Source organism: Cupressus sempervirens, chromosome 1 (genome assembly GCF_028749045.1).
Source record: "Cupressus sempervirens isolate cs-2001-9-10 chromosome 1, ASM2874904v1, whole genome shotgun sequence".
Classification (NCBI taxonomy): domain Eukaryota; kingdom Viridiplantae; phylum Streptophyta; class Pinopsida; order Cupressales; family Cupressaceae; genus Cupressus; species Cupressus sempervirens.
The window spans coordinates 590,532,086-590,549,562 of record NC_143118.1 but is presented as its reverse complement, the minus strand read 5'-3'; the positions used below and the strand labels follow the sequence as shown (position 1 = coordinate 590,549,562).

Sequence of the window (17,477 nt, the reverse complement as noted above, 5' to 3'; positions counted from 1 at the left end):
AACAAGAATATGCATATCATTAACTTCATCGGCATGAAATGGTGAGAAGCATTCATATGAGCTTTAGCATGATCTTGACGATTCTTTCAATGTTCATGAGCATGTCAATTACACTTGTCTTATTAGAAATTTTTTGAGAAGACAAAGAGGATCAACATCATATGTTCCTTACCTTTTGATGATAAAAAAGGAACAACAAAAGGTTGAGATGTAGCAAGAATCACACTAGGAGGATCCATACTAGGAGAAGGAACCACACTAGGAGGATCAAGAGATGCAAGAGGTCATTGACCATTAGAAATAGAAGAATCAGGAGAAATAGGTGTATAAGTTGTAGGGGAAAGACCACAAGGCATACTTGGCAATCTTTTGGCATTTATAATCTTCATACAAACGAAATATATAGTTTGCACGAGAAAGAGGAGTACTAGGAAGAGAAGGCCAAAATAATCAAGAGTAGGACAATGTCGAGGTCTAGAAGGATGATAAAGACTATGATTGATCATTTTAATCTCACCATCATAAGTAAATTTTATACATTGATGAATAGGAGAAGCAATAGCTTGCATAGCAATCAACCAAGGTAAACCAAGCTTCACTTGAAACTAATCAAAAGTAGGAATGATAACAAAGGTACTATTAACCACTTTACCATAGAGCTCAATGAGAAAAGAGATGGAACCTATGGAGGATACAAGAGAACATTACAAGTTTGAATCCAAGCATCAGTTGAGTCATAAAAGTCATGATCCTTCCTCTTATTATAAAGATGTTCCTCAATGATGATATTAACCATAGAAGTAGGACCAAAAAGACACCTATAAGAAGGATATTTAGCAATTCCAGTAGCAGTATAAAGATGACCATCTAGACCCTTAAACTTATTAACATCAATGAATGAGATAGTAAGGGCTCTAGTACGCTTACGATTTGGTTTAGGTTTAGGTTGAGTGTTAGATGTAGGCAGAATGTCTTCCTTAGTTGGGAGTGGAAATTAAACTACTCATTCAACAACACTAACAGTATTATCATTCTCTCGGCATAAGGTATTATAAGAAACATTCACTTCAGGAGAAGCAAAAGAAAAAGGATGTTGAACAATAGTATTAGTGTAGATTTGAGGGTTTTGATTCAAAGGTGCCATAGATTTGTTCCTAGTATCTTGACCCTCAATATATAAGGCATTGGGATGAACCAAATCTTGAATCTTTTGTTTCAAAGAATAACAAGCCTCAATATCAAATCCAAGTTGGCAATGAAATTGGAAAAGAGCTTAAGGAATAAAATGTAAACTTGATGTAGTAGAAGGAAAAAGTGGTTTAACAGGAAGAAGTATAATCATATTAGCACTAACCAACCTAGTCATAATAGAATTGCAAAAACATAGAAAGAGGACTAAATTTACGATTTATCTGAAAAATTGGGGAAGTAGTTGCACTCCGAGATGCAGTAGCTACTTGACCATCTATTGTATTTGTGGCTTTGTTGATCTTCACATAATTGTTAGGTTTGTGAAATTTGTTAGATTGGATGTCGTATCAGTCTTATCGAGAGGTACATGAGCCATTGGAGTGGTTCTCTCAAACTGACTCACTTGTAATTGATAATTATGAAGTGCAACACAAACTTGTGAAAAAGAGTTAAACTCAGTAAGCAGAATTTTATCTCTAATATTTTTTTATAAATTTGCAAAATACATATGTTGAATATCAATATCAAGCACATGATAAGAAATCTAAGCATGTAAATGCTTAAATCTACCAATAAAATTAGTCACTTTCTCTTTAGGACCTTGTTTATAATGCATCAAATTGCTAACAAAAGGACCAATATTATTCTAAAATTGTTGTATGAAAGCATTAGCAAGTTTATGAAAAGAATGAATATAATAATGTGGCAAAGAGCAATACCATTGCCAATCATTGTCATAGAAAGTATGAGAAACAACTTAGCTAAACTCCTATGGTCATAAGCACAGTCACTACATGGAACTTGGAAAGTCTTAAGATGTGTCATAAGATCACCCTTACCATTATAAGTGTCAAGGTGAAGAATATCAGCCTGTAAAGGAGCAGTAGTGCGGATATTGTCAAAAGGAAAAAGACTACCCATATCACAAGTAGGAAAGTTAAACTTAGATCGAGTGAAAGAATAAAGTTGTTATTGTGAAGAAGACATTGTCTGAGCAAGACTAAGGATAGTGGACTCATTAGAAGAAACAGATGAAACAAGCACATTAGACACACTAGGCAAATTGTATGAATTAGTTGGGATGGAAGAAACTATGGATGGAACACTTGGAACCACAGTAGCAGGATTAGGATAAGTGAAAGGAACACTCTAATATAAAGCATGTGAAGTCGGCAATAAAGTAGGTGGAACACTCACAGGTAGGGAAGAGATGGGAAGACTACTAAGAGGATTAGACATCTGAATAGAAGTAGTCATAGTAGGAGGAACATAAGTGGAAATGCTAGTGATAAGTACAGAAACAGGAGGAGTCATCCTTGCTTCAGAAGAAACTTGAATGAAAGGCTTAACATGAGTATGAACAAGGTGAGTAAGACCACACAAAAGATTGACACCATGTTCATCATTACATATCACTTTTTTAAGAGCATCAAAAGTAGCAATAGTCTCAATATTGTGATTTCCTTGTAAAATACAATCATGCATTTTATCAATCTCAATAGAAAGCTTATCGAATTGTTCAGGAGAAACTCATAAAACCCCATCCTCATCATGAGATGAGTTGGAAGAGTCATGGTCCATAGAAGGATTAAGATCATGAGAAACCACAGGGTCACTAAGATTTCGAAGAAGAGGAGAAGATGAATCTGGATCAAAAATACCCATGATTCTATGACTTCTCCTAACGAGAATGCTATAAGTAGAACTAAAAGTAGTAAAGCTCATACACCAAACAAGGGAAGAAGACACTAAGAGATCTAACCTTATGATATAAACTCAAAACAATATAATGTAAAGATAGATCAAGAGAGCAAACTTTAAATGAATAATCTAACACCAAATCAGAAGGTTGTGTGTTTGATTCATGTTAGCTTCACCAATAAATGTGGGGTAGGAAATGAGAATCAAAGATAGAAAACCTAAGTTCATCACATAACATACTCACATATGCGAGCATAATATAGAAGGATAGAATATAAGGAAAAGAAACTTTTCAATCCCAATTCTAGAGAAATAAGTCTAGAGACATCAAAGCTAACCAAATGAACAAGGAGCACTAATGCAGACTAGATCTAGGCAGAATAGAGGAAAGATATCCAATTTTGTAAAATTCCTCAATGTATGTGTGTAATGGAAACTAGGTATATGTAGATACGTTGAAAGGACAAAGAACGGAAAAGGAACACACCTTTTGAAATATGTTTATGCTTGTTGTTCGTGATCAAAATGAGTGGTAATCATTGGATTGGGGCCTAAAACTATGCAACAAACGAACCCCATGAATCTTTCGGCAAACTATCAGGATCAAACCTGATCTTCAAAGGCGAAATTGAGTCTTCAAGGGTGCTATACAGCCCTAATGATGGTGTGAAACATTGATTCTAATTTTGTGGTTTCAAAGAAAATCAAAAAGGGTACTTCGATCTACAACCTATTCGTCAATTCGATATCAACAACCTACAATTTTTTTAAAAAAATTAAAAAGATTTTTGTTGCTAATGGGGGATTTGCCTCATTCAAACCCCAATTTAGAAAGCAACCTTGGATTGAAACAATTGAAATATCATTTACAATAAATGTACGAATTCACCTTACAAAAGTCAGATCTCTTGAATCGAATATAATGTGCTTATTTCAAGAACGGATTTGGACCAAGAAGATGAAGATGAATGGATGTAGAAGATGCAACAAAGGATCTTGAATGGAGGACTTCTTGAAGGCATCAAGACTTGAAACTTGAACACTTAAGAGATATTGTGATATGAAAATGGAGCAAATGGAAGGGTTTATATAAATCTCAAAATTAACTAACTCCTGCAAGCTGACTGACCTAGAAGTTAATACCTGAACATCCCGGAACATGGGACCCAAAGAGGGGAGGCAAAATAGGGCTTTATGAAGGGCACACTACGCCCTTGATTGGCCCATCAGGGGTGAACTACGCCCCTGATGATCAGGTACACAAACCGCTAGGGTTGTCTTGGGGCTCTACAATAGGTCTCAGGATCCAAAAATCTAGTCTAGATTTTGAGGAAATCTCATTTCAGTAAGGAGTAGATTCCAAGTAGATTAAATGAAGGGAAGGGAGGATCTAGGGGAAATAGATCCTACCGTGAGTTTAGCACCATGAAAGTAGGAGCTTTAAAGAGTAACTCAAAATCATATTAGTGTTGTCAAAGTTTGACCACAAATAAAACATAATGAATTGAACAAATCGCCTCAAACAAATTCATACATTCATTAGCAATATAGCCTTAGGGTTCGAATCACCTCAAACAAATTCATACATTCATTAGCAATATAGCCTTGGGGTTCCTATTACATCTCTTAGTTTTCAAAATACATGTTAGGGTTTAATGGGCATTATATTTTTACCAAATTCTTTGATGTAAACCTCCTCCATGGGTCCCAAAAAGGTTGCTATGAGCAAGGTGCAACTTAAGTGCCCTACATGGTTAACCTTGTAGAAAGGGCTCCCTACACATCTTACCAAAAACATGTGATAATAGGTATACAAATAGATGATATAATACTAAATAAATTACTCAAGGCAATATAGTGAAATGAATCAATATACTTGAACAAATTATAATTTAGCATTAGTGATGACTTTATTTTCTTTTGGATCAATCAAATGAGACATATATTCATAAATTCAATTTAGGTTAACATAATTAGAAATACTTGAACAATACATTAGCTAGCAAAACAAATATTGTGTAATGATAAGAAAGAGAAGAAGAAAGGATAAATATGGAGCAACACCAAGAATAAATAAACAAAGCACACTAAGAAGGTTGGTAGACATGTATAATCTTAAAGAGAGTAGTTGTAAAAAAGCTAACCAAAACAAAAGGCGGTGCAAAAAAGGAAATGAAACATCTACTTAGGCATCACGAAAAAATTTAAACCAAAATTATTTGAACAAACTTGCATGCCAAAGCTGAAGAGTAAATGTAAAAGTTAGAAATTTTTAAAATAGAGAATGAGTTATAACCTTCCATAGGACATGACCAAGGTTAGACTATTAAATGCATACAAGACTAATGAATAGATGCAAATAAAATGTTCTAAATCTAAACAAGGGGAAAAAAAAATTAGATATCCCTACATACAAAATAAAATTGATGAAAGTGGATCTAAGATAGAACTCAACTCTTCTTTCGTGAAAGAATTAATGAAAGATATATCATCAAAGAGAGTGCTCCAATAGATACATCATAATCCTTCAACAATAGAAGTTCAAAAAATGATTAGTAGAAACTCGATCTAATACCATAAAAGGAAAATAATATTAAGTACCAGAAAAGAACTGATCAAAAAGCAATTGTTTAAAGGTAGAATATGACGATAAAGATGAAAAGAAAAAACCAAGGGCAAGCACATCATGATCCAAGAAGACACAAGATCAATATGTGTGCGTGTGCGTGCGTGTGGATGCGTGCGCGCACGCGTGTGTGTGTCTGTGTGCGTGTGTGCGTGCATGTGTGCGCGCGCGTGTGTGCGTCTGTGTGTACGCACGTGTGCGTGTGCGTGTCTCTGTGTGTGTGTACGCGCGTGTGCGTGTGCGTGTGCGTGTGTGTGTGTGTGTGTGTGTGTGTGTGTGTGTGTTTGTGTGTGTGTGTGTGTGTGTGTGAAAGAGAGAGAGAGAGAGAGGCATCTCAAACATATAGAGGCGAGAAAGAAGTTATAAAGTAACTCTGAAGTATAGGCATGCCATCTAGTATCCTAGTGTGTGGGTGCAGTGTCACCTCATATGGAGAAACTCTAGCATTCCAAATACATAGAATAAAGAAAATGAATTGTGAGAACTCATAAAAGGACAAACAACAAATAGGGTTTCCTTAAAAATATTGCTATGATTGACAAAAAGAAGAAATTAACACTGCCAAGATTAGACTAATTCCTAATAGCGAATAGTTAAAGTGTAATCAAAATTCCAAAGATGTTTGTAACATAGTTTTAAAAAAAACACATGGATGTGAAGTATCTCTAGATGAAAAAGCTTACAACACAAATAGTTGATTCTACTTATTATCCCTTAAATTAACTAGTAGATATATTCATAAGGCCTTTGGATTGGGAACACCTTGAAGAAACAAAAATGAATATGCACTTCCCATTTTAGGAGGATACGTTAGGAATATTGATCTAAAGTCTGAGAATTATTAATTATCCAAATTCGTATAGAGAACAGTTTATTTCTTCTGTCGTCATATGAGATATAAGTTGAAAGGTTATGCATTTTTTTCTTTGAGTGTAGCTTTATAGAAGACAAAATAAGATAAGTAAAGCTTTCCATCTTTGTTCAGTAATTTGCATAAGCAAGGGCATATGGTTTCTGGATATTCATCACAAACATTTATGAGCAAATTGTATGCTTATGACAAACCATCTGTGGATACTCACCCCACACATTGTTGACATCAATCAAATTGTCTTAGCTCATCTAAAACTTGCAAAGACCACCTTTATTTCTTTAGAAGGCATTCTCAAGTGCATATAAGAGTAAGAAGTTCTACCCAATTAGTAACAACAAAAGATACCAATGGTCACAACCTCTTCAATGATTCCCTGTGTTACTTGGGCCCCTAGGCCCTATCTTTTGGAAATTTTCCCTATTTCAAGGACTTGGGGATGGTCAAAATATTTCCAAGTCATCATCATCGAAGCAAGAAAATCATAAATGTGACCTCAAAACTTTGAGAATGGTCAATACGTACTGCATAATCATTTCTCCTCAATCGGTTCGATGCTACTCAATGTTTCCTTATAAAGCATATTAGTGATTATTAATGAGTAGGTTCTACCCCTATATCTACTTCAGTTGCTTCCTTGTCAATTCAATATGCTACTAGTGATTCTCAATACATAAGGTCATCATATTGATCGTTCAATTTCTCACTTAATGGAGTTAATTGGATTACTTTAAGTTTTTTATTTCAAAATAAAAATTAAGTCATAAAAAATAGTAAATGGTGGTTTTTTGCCCATTCGTGGCCCCACATTCTAGAAGTCATTAAAATAACAAAACATGTTATGTTTAACATACGTTGAAAGTTTATTTTTTGGAAGTTGTTACCAACTTAGCATCCACTATGACTGAAAATTCATACTTCTATTCAACAAACGAGATCTGAAAAGTGATTATAAATTAGACTTGTCTCTGACATTCATATCGCAGACTTGGAAATGATTGTCGCTCATTTGAGGAATATTCAGATCATTCTCATCTTTGATAATGCTCTAATAACAACAATAAATGCCGAAATTAATATTGTTGTAGCTTATTATTGCCCAGACAGGATGGTTGCTACTTGTCTAGGAACAATTTGGCACAATAAATTCAATTCTTCTCCAAAAACCACAAGCAAGAGCTATAAAGTCTAAACATGTCACCCAACTATGGAAGATTGATTAGTTTAATGCCTAGAAGTAGATGATTATCTAATTTGATGGCATCCTATGTTCCTAGTCTTAGACATGGTGATTTGAATTGATGCTATGTTCTATGATAATTTGGTATGATGCTATGTTCTATGTTGGTTTGATGAATGGAATCAATAATTTTAAATTATGTTGTTATGATGAATGTGACAATGTTATGTAATTCTGATATATATTGCCATCCCTTGTCGTCCCCTGCTCCAGCCAAAAAAAGAGTCTCGTAAACCCATTTCCCCGTCCCCCCATCCTAGAAACTCGGGGTAACATATATGGTTACAAGAATTAGCCATTGAAAACAGTAGCATGAAGAAGGCAAATAGTGTTATGTAATAAAACAGTAAATTTATTTCTTGAAGCATGAACATTTCAAAAGACAAATCGTCGTCCTCTATAGATAAAGGTGGAGTGAACAATCAAGAAAGGAAAAAATATTAGTTACAAACACCCTTCCTACTTGTTTATGCTTTCATAAGTTTTTTTTTTTAACTCCATTATTTAACAAATTACTCTACTTGCAATCCAATTAAGCATTTTGGGGGAAACATATATACAATACCCTATTTGAAGCACAATTATTTACCAGTGATTCATATTCTTTACAAGGTCACCTTTTGTAATGACTGAATATCTTTAATTTTGATTGCATTGATTATAATTTCAAAACCCTGATGCATATAAACTACAACAAAAGCAAGTGATAAAATTTATACCCGAGACAAATTTACTAGTTCTGAAACATATATGTAATGTAAATCATGTGTCCTTCAACAAACAACTTTGCTTGTCACTCCATTCAACAAAAAGCATCGCTCCAATTTTGTTCTCGTATGCATTTTTGAGGAAAGTGCTAAATCATCTGCAACATCAACCTCCTGAAATGCACAAAACCAAAAATAGGGAAAGATTATTCTTCAGTCACAACAATAGTCAATTGTTTCTCTTAGACTATTTGCCTATAAATATTAAGAATTATTTCAATGATCTCTACGCATAATATTAAATTTCTTTTGAAGACGGTGAAAAGAACACTTTAGATAGGAGATTAGACAAGAATCTAGGAGCAAGAATAAAAAATGCAGAAGAATCTTAATGGGAGAGTTACTTATGATAGTCTTGTAAATACTAAACAGCAGCTGAGATGATTGCAAAACCACAGCAATCAAGGAGCTAAAACCTGAGTCAAAGGTAATTGGTTGGATGAGGGAAACTAAGGATTTAAAGATTTTTTCAGTATGCTCAAAGGAAAAATTGGCCCTGTTGATATTGGGGATTATATGATTGAAGAACTTTTGTAAATGAATAATATTTTACAAAGTTTCTTCCAGAAACTCTTTTCCTCTAAGGATAATGATCTGAGTAATTATAGCAAAAAAAATTTTTAAGAGATTTGAAACTAAGAATGAAAGGAGGATGCCAAAGATATTACTAAGCTTTATAAGGAAGGAATCATGAAAACTATTAGGCCATTCATCAGTGGCAAGTCCCCTGCCATTGGTGCACTCACCTTAAAATTTTACAAGGCTAATTGGGACTAGATTATGGGTTATCTTCTGGAAGTCTATGAGCAATCTTTTGATATGGGCCTACTAGTATGACAACAATATGAGGGCAATCAAGCTAATGCCTAAGGAAATTGATACATCCCACTTGTTAAAAACTGAAGACCAATAACCTTACTGAATGGTTCATGTGAAAATCCTTGCTAGGCTACTAGCTTTAGGAGTGTTGCTGATATCCATCCAAAGTTATGTCTATTACTGAAAATGGTTTTATAAAAGGCATATGTTCTATCAAAATAGATTACAAGCTGAGAAAGTTTAAACAGGGGTAAACATTCCAATCAAAATTCTCGCATGCTAACCCTCAATTTTGAGAAAGATCATAATAGCCATAGGCATTGATACAGAACCCAACAAAAACTAACCAAGTCACCAAGTAAGATTTTTCAGCTGGGCAAGTAATCTCAAGTTTAAGTCACGAGTCTCTGCAAACAAGCTACAGAAAGAAAGTCACCATAAATAAGAAAAGATATCATTAAGTTTGATGTGGTCCAAGGTTTAAAAAAAAAACTGTGACACAGGATTGGAACGTGCCAACATGGATTAAAATGTGTCGGAGCAGGTTAAAGTAGAAGCTAAAACGTGTCAGGGCTAGTTAAACGCAGGTCGAAATGTGTATTTCACAAAGATTGTTCTTGAAAAGTTTTAAAATCCCACATTCACCCCTCCAATAAACCCTGGCTTTTGCCAATTCTTTGTCGCATTTTTGCCGAGTCAAAATTTTTGGCATTACCAAGTGCTCTCCAAGACCATGTCTGTGAACTTTGATAATACAGTTGGATGGATTTTGTGATTACTATTATGAAATCTTTTGGCTTTCCTGAATCATTCTGCTAGTGGAAATTTTATTCAAAAAAGTTTCAATTCAAGTTGAAATTAATGGGACTGTGACTAAGCCGTTTCCTTAATAAAGGTGTCTACAATAGAGTTGTCCACTTGCCCCGACATGAAATATCCCTGTTCTAACCTTTTTTATTTCCAGGTGAATACCCTTTCAGATCAGTGGGAAAGCTATACATTGACGCGTGAAAGTGGCACGCCCAAAGTAAGCCTTGAGCCAGTCCTAGGTCCTTCGTTGATACTCTCTGTCGCCTTTTTAAGGTTCCAAGGGCCATGACCAGGTTCAGACTTGTAACAGGTTCCAAGGGCCACACAGCTTCAGGCCTATAACTTTGCACCACAGAGATATTGTTTGATGGCACCTATATATTCAGCTTTCACTTGTAATTCTTCTGCCAGCTATGTGAAATACTGCTGCAACACAGAACAAATCACAAAAAAAGGCAGCATTTAATGCTTAAAAAAATCTGAAAGCAAAAGCAGGGGTTGCTTCCCACCTTGCAAGAACTCTGAGATTGTTTTGCAGTAGATCAAAATTGTGTTCAATGACATTTTCCAGTTTAATACAAGCATTCCCCTCTAATGCTAGAGCAAAAGCATATATAGGCATCTAAAACAGGTAGGACCCAATAACAAATAAAAGTTTATTTCTAAAAACAACCTAAGGCAAAGTCGACTACAAATAATTTATTGGAAAAATAAAATAGAACAGAAATCAAGCTGGCCCAAGCACTGATTAATTAAAATTAAAAAAATGCATTTGATTATATTTTTAATCTTAGTTATTGGATGCTAGCCTGGACCCCCCAGGTGCAGATACATTCTGGTGTGGATGCAGAGGCGGGTGCTCTTGATGCACACAGGAAGTGAATCAGCGCCCTGTGGATGCTCTATGGATGCACATCGAGCATCCACAGGGTGGTGATGTGCTTCCTGTAGGCACCAAGAGAGCATCCTCGAGCATCAAGATGCATGCAGGGCCCAGGATGCCAAGTTTTTAAAACAAAATCAATTTTCAATTAAAAAGTTTAAACAGATGTTTACCCTTTACAAGTTGCTGCTTAGACAATCTCTAGACGAATCATCCACCCTTTGATAATCACGTGCAGTTGGAACCACATGGACTTTGAAATCTGTCACAAAGAGTTCCATTTCTGCTGTATTAGTTAGTTTTTTTCCTGGACCACTGCAAATGTAAAAATACTGCCATGATGTTTTGAATGTATTTTCCAAATGGCAGCAACCTTTTATATATATAAAATGAGAATAAGCCATGAAGAGACACATCCCTTCATAGGACATGTCTATTCATTAACTAAATAATTAATAAATATAAAAACTTTAATCATAGTTTTATATATATATAATTCTCATATAACAGTAAACTAATATCTCATATATGATGAACACATATAAATTACATCTCATATATAATTGTATATAGTTTTATCCGACTGAAGCTACCAAACATCAACACTACCTCTTAGCTAAGGAGGATAAATGCAAGACAGATATTACACCATTGGTAATATTAGAAATGGCAAATTTTAAGGATATCTTTGATTAGAAGATATCCAACATTTTGATATCATGAGTATTGGCCTTCAAAATATCAACATATGATATTCACCGAATACTCTAAGTAATGGTCTCCAGAATATCAACACTTGATATTCACCATGTACTCAATAAGGCAATGGTTTCTAGAATATCAACATATGATATTCACCATTTTGATATCACACTTGAGTATTGGTCTACAAAATATCAACATATGATATTCACCAAATACTTTGAGTAATGGGCTCATGAACATCAAGTCGCATGATATTCACCAGGTGCTCTATGTAATGGCCCTCCAGAACATCAATTTGCATCACATTCACCATTTACTCAAAAAGTTTATAAGGTATGTGCACACGTATTCTCATAATGCTTACCATATAAACATCCAACATGCAAAATAAATCTATCATGGTCTGCATAGACATTGCAAGATATCCATCATAATAGAAAATTAAGTTATTGTAATATCGTCATCTTTAATAACTTCTACAAATACAAGTGACATCATTTAGAAGTCGTCACTTCCTCATGATGTACATAGAGGGTAGGCCCATTAAAATCACAGTCACAAGGTATATTCATGAATCACAATCCTTTTGACTGCTACAATTTATTGATCACTAGAGAATCCATCTCAACATGGTTTACTCCCTCTGAATCAATATGACTGAGATCACTGAAGGTTGACTAAATCATTTCTACTCCTTTAGACGAATGTGTCACACTCCCTCTGAATATCAATCTGCTAAGCTCCTTTACCTTGAAGAAGTGTCAAACTCTCTCCGAGTCTAAAATCAATCTCCCTTTTCCTATAATAACACTCTCGGAAAAGATCAAGGCATATAGCTCTTATAGGACATGATGGAATACAAAAATAAGAGAGACGACTATAATACTCAAGGATAATAAAAATAATATTATGAAAATCAGATATTCATCATAATAGTGTAATATTGATTCTTGCCTCAAAACAAGATAATTTTTCTTTTCTTTAATGTCCAGGTGACATTCTTATAGATTGATCTCAAAAAAATAAAATCATCTCTTAAATAGACATTAGTTATATAACAATGTTTTATACATTCTCACATGTATATAAATGTAAAACATGGTAATGAATATTCATATAACCTTCCTATTCTTATACATTAAATCATCTATGTAATTTATCACAACTTATATTTCATTTATAATATTTCATATAATATAGACATTAACAACATACTATATATCATATCTGCCAGTGGGGTCCACTTTACCTTTGCTACGTGTTGAGTCTTCCCTTTATTTCTAACTCTTTTTGAAAATCATGGCCCCTTAAAAATGAATTATATCTATTCTTATGAAATGGCAATCATTTTCCTTCTTTTGGATGTGTTCGGTCCTCCTTCCCTTATTGGTTTTGAATGGTACATAGAATTCTTCGCTATGACTAAATATGACACCTCCCTCTACAGAATTTGTCATTTCTAGCACACTGAATAGAATGGACCCTGCGTAACATTCATTTATCAGTGCCAAATGCTAATCACCCATGTGTTGTTTTGACCAATCAAGCTTCAGTGCTGCCAAATATGCCTCATCTCATTGTGCATTGAAGACCTCTATGATTAGCGCTATGTGTTGGTTTTCAAAATTGTCAATTGAATTCCTACAAGCCTTGCCTTCTCGATGCTGGGAGGCCAGCTTCAGAGATTGAAACTTTTACAATCAATCTCCACACTTCAGGCTCTACGGACCTAGGCGAGTGTACCTTTTATTTCAACCCCTGAAACTGATTGAAAGAAAGTGTTGCAGACTTTATGCTAATAATCTTGCGAGGGAAAATATATTCTCAAGGAGAAATCAGGTTTTGAGAGAGCTTTAAAAATGAATGAGTGATGGGTATATATGTGTGTGTGTGTGTGTATATATGTGCAGATGAGTGGGACAAAGAATATCACCTTCTACAAAACTATTCTTTTCTTTAGAAAAAACTAAAGACTAGTCCTTTTCTGATGGGAGAATAGAGCCAATTATAATATTCACTACAAAAGTCAAATCGCTTGGAGACAGGCGTGCTACCATCAATCGTTGGACAGAGAACTCAAAGACCTTAAACCCTAGTTAATTGAGTTTAACTTCAATGAGATGAGGACAATTTATACATAACCCCTTAGTAGGTTTTTCTTATTGAGGATTTACCCTGATTTCAATCTATCAACAACAATATAAATCCAAAAAAGACAATTTGCAGCTAACAATATTTAAGATCAATTCCTGTGCTTTGAAAAGGAAACAAAGTATTTTTATTGATTCTAAAAACGAGTACAATTGGGCTTATGACAGGTTGCAATGTCTACCCTACATTCAATATATGCATTCCGAAGAAATGCCATTTTTGTATCTTTTTCTTTTTTATATCTACCTTCATATATCAATCTAAGGTCTTGGTACCCTTTCTTATAGAAAGCAGAAGAGTGCAAAAAGCTTCAAACCTTTACAAAAGAAACTAACTAATAACTAATTGCAACCATTCACCAAAACTTACAATCACAAAGCTTTTAAGAAGCTTAAAACAAAACTATAATTCTCATATCATATCCAAAATTTCTTCAAAGTGTTAGTTCCCATGAAGGTCATCAAACTCAACCAAGATGGCACGGACCTCATCTCTATCTTCTTCAAGTTCTAGTGCATGAGTATCACTGGCATAATTGGCATAGCTTGTTCATAGCTCCCATGCAACCACATACATGCTATTCAAGATGTCCAACTGATCTTCATGGGTTGGTGATAAGTCAGGTTTCATGACTAGCTTTGGATCATCTTCTTTATTATAAGCCTAGATTGGTAATCCCATGGCAAAGAATCCCTAGACTTGCACAAACACAGAATAGAAAAATCTTGCACAACAATAATGTTACAAGTGAAATCATCTTTATAACGTCTTTTAAGCAATGGTCAAGTGATGCATTAAATTCAATCCGCTATTTGCATGCACGAACATAAAGAAATTGTCACATCTATTTAGCGCTAATTTAAGACAAATGAAAAGATATTTAGTCTTTAAATGCGTATGTCTTGTCATAGTGCTGAAGAAATTTTCCTTCAAAATATCGATTTTAGCAGTTGCAGTCATAAAGAATTCATCCCAAAACAAAATTGCGAAATTGATATGTCAGGGGATCACAAGTTGCGAAATGGCGAAATCGGACTCAAGAATCCATGTTCAATGCGAAATCATTATATCGGAATCAACAAATCCCTCTTGTTGTGAAATCATTACATCGGAATCAACAAATCCCTCGGTGCAAAATCGTGAAATCGGATGATTAGCTTCCAATACTCAGCAATATCGCGAAATCAGAGAACTGTCATTCGTTGCTTAAAGAAATCACAAAATCAGAGGAGCCAACATAGTTTGTTTTCGAATTTGCAAAATTGGAATCCTTGTTTTGTTGTATAGCCGAAACTCCGAAAAATCGTTAGATCACATCATTGCACATCCAAAGCATGAAAAATGAGGCATAATTTGCTTATGGAGAACAAAATTTTTGAAGCTCTATCACTAAGGATGCCTCAGCTCTGCAATTTGGCCAAATGGATCCCCGCTCCTCCTTTATCTCCAACATGGTGCACAAGTTGGATATTTGTAACCTTATAAACATGAGGTCTTAGTGTTTGCAAATATAAAAAATATATTTTCTAATTAATCATATTTCAGTCTGTGGGCTGAAGTAGCAAAATATTTCGATCTTATAGGCCACACTATTGCCTATGTATAATGTTTTTTGTTCATCGTTCTTCTGTCAAAAATAGCCCCCAACACATGTTTAATGTGTTCGAAGGCTTTTCTAAGATCATCCTTTCGCACAAGTTCATGCCTTCCACACCACGAGCTTTATATTGGTATTCTTTGGTGCTCCCCATCAACTCAGGATGCAAATGTGATATTTGTATTGGATCATTGTCTCTAATTTAGACTGTTATGCAGTTTAGGCACCTATGACAGTGGAATTTGTTCCTCTTGAGAGAGGAATGCATAATAGGTGGTATCCAATATCGGTCAAAGTCTCCCCATCAAATAATTATCCCTCCTTCAAAGCTATGATATCTTTCTATGTTGCTCAAGGGAAATGTCTAATGAGCCAGCTTGAATAAGATTGGGGCTCATTGATCTTATTTTCATATAAATTCATCCATGGAAAACATAAATATTAATGTGCAATGAAATGAATATTTTCGTACAAATAAGCTTCTCTGAAAGTTCCTTTGTTGAAATACTTCATAGGCTAATACCATGTTGAATCTCATTTATGCCAAACCTGAAGAAAAATATTCTGCAATTTAACATAGATTGTATTTGCCTCCAAATTTAATATTCACTGATCGTGTATGAGATCATAAGACTACAAGTAATTTTGTTTTCTTGCATTTGCAATTAGGCTTTTATACCATGTTAGTTTTTTTTCCTGTACCGCTACAAATGTAATAGTACTGCTATAATGTTTTGTATGTGTTTTCCAAACGGTAGCGACCTCTTATATATATAATGAGTATAAGCCATGAAGAGACAGATCCCTTCATGGGACATGTCTATTCATTAACTAGATAATTAATATAATACAAACTTTAACCATAGATATATATATATATATATATATATATATATATATATATATATATATATATATATATATATATATATATATATATATATATATATATATATTGCTCTTATATAACAATAAACTTATATCTCATATATGATGAACACACATATAAATTATATCTCATATATAATTATATATAGTTTTATCCGATTGAAGCTACCAAACATCGACATTATTATGAATGCCCAAAACTGTAGAAACCCTTCATTTGTAGAACCTGAGATGACCCCATGCAAAACATTTTCAGCTACTTACTTTTCTAGAATTGATTCATTAGGGTTTGCAGATGTATGGGCAGGGAGAATGCATTTTGAAAAGCTCCTTGCCGAGGTTAGTTGGGTGGTCATTGGTGCATACTTAATCATTGATAGCAACTTAGATTTTTGCTGCCACGCCTGAATTTGAATCAAATTATTGACATTAACTATCTAATCATGAGAATCAGGGATCAGCAGTCTTTTAAAGCTGAATGAATTGGTTCCCTAAGCCTGGTCAGTCCTATATTTTAGCAGCACTTAGGCATTTGATTCAGCAGATCCCTTGCATCATAAGAACCTTAGCTATTCTTTACAAATCCTTTATTTACTACTACGAAAATTAATTTCCTGTCACTTATTGTTTCTTGCATATATATAAACTTATCCAAAACCCCCAAAAACTAATTCAATGCATCCGCACACCCGATTCTTGTACCCGCATCCACATCCATACCTAAATCGATGACTTAGATTTTAATGAGATGGTTCATCACAATCATGTCCCAAATTGCTTGTACCTAGAACAAGCACCTCCAGGGGACGGTACTCAAAGATCGTCATCATTCTTTGCTTCCAAGTGTAGTTGTTCTTTCCATTGGATCGTTGACTACCTTTCGAGAGAGAAGATTGGTGAGAGATGCCATGACACATTTTTGATGCTCAAAGACGTGAATATCTGACAAGGCAACTTCAAGGTAAATTGATGGAAGACCTAGACAAAATGAAAGAACACCCAAAAGAATATGAAAAACCTAGAAAGAATCTGAAATTAGATTTTGAATCTGCTGGCTCAAAATTTGAAGCATGGAAAACAATGCACCCAAAAAACCAAACCGGCCCAGTTGAGATCTGCAAAAACCCACCAAGCATCTGCAAAAAAATTTCAAACCGGCACCAAAAAAAGAGAGTTTGAAAAAAACCCCTAGCCGTTAATGAAAAAACCAAAAAAAAGGCAGAATCGA

The 17,477-nt window shown here is 34.5% G+C and overlaps 1 protein-coding gene across 1 annotated transcript in view; it reads right to left on the bottom strand.

Moving 5' to 3' along the window:
• Window positions 1-8,129: 8,129 nt before the first annotated feature.
• The window catches only part of LOC149578801 (uncharacterized), a 120,553-nt gene continuing 111,205 nt past the window's right edge, over window positions 8,130-17,477 (bottom strand). The window contains exon 5 of the mRNA XM_089831680.1: window positions 8,130-8,510. Within this exon, the coding sequence (XP_089687806.1) occupies window positions 8,403-8,510 (108 nt within the window). The 3' untranslated portion in view covers window positions 8,130-8,402. The remainder of the gene's footprint in view (window positions 8,511-17,477) is intronic.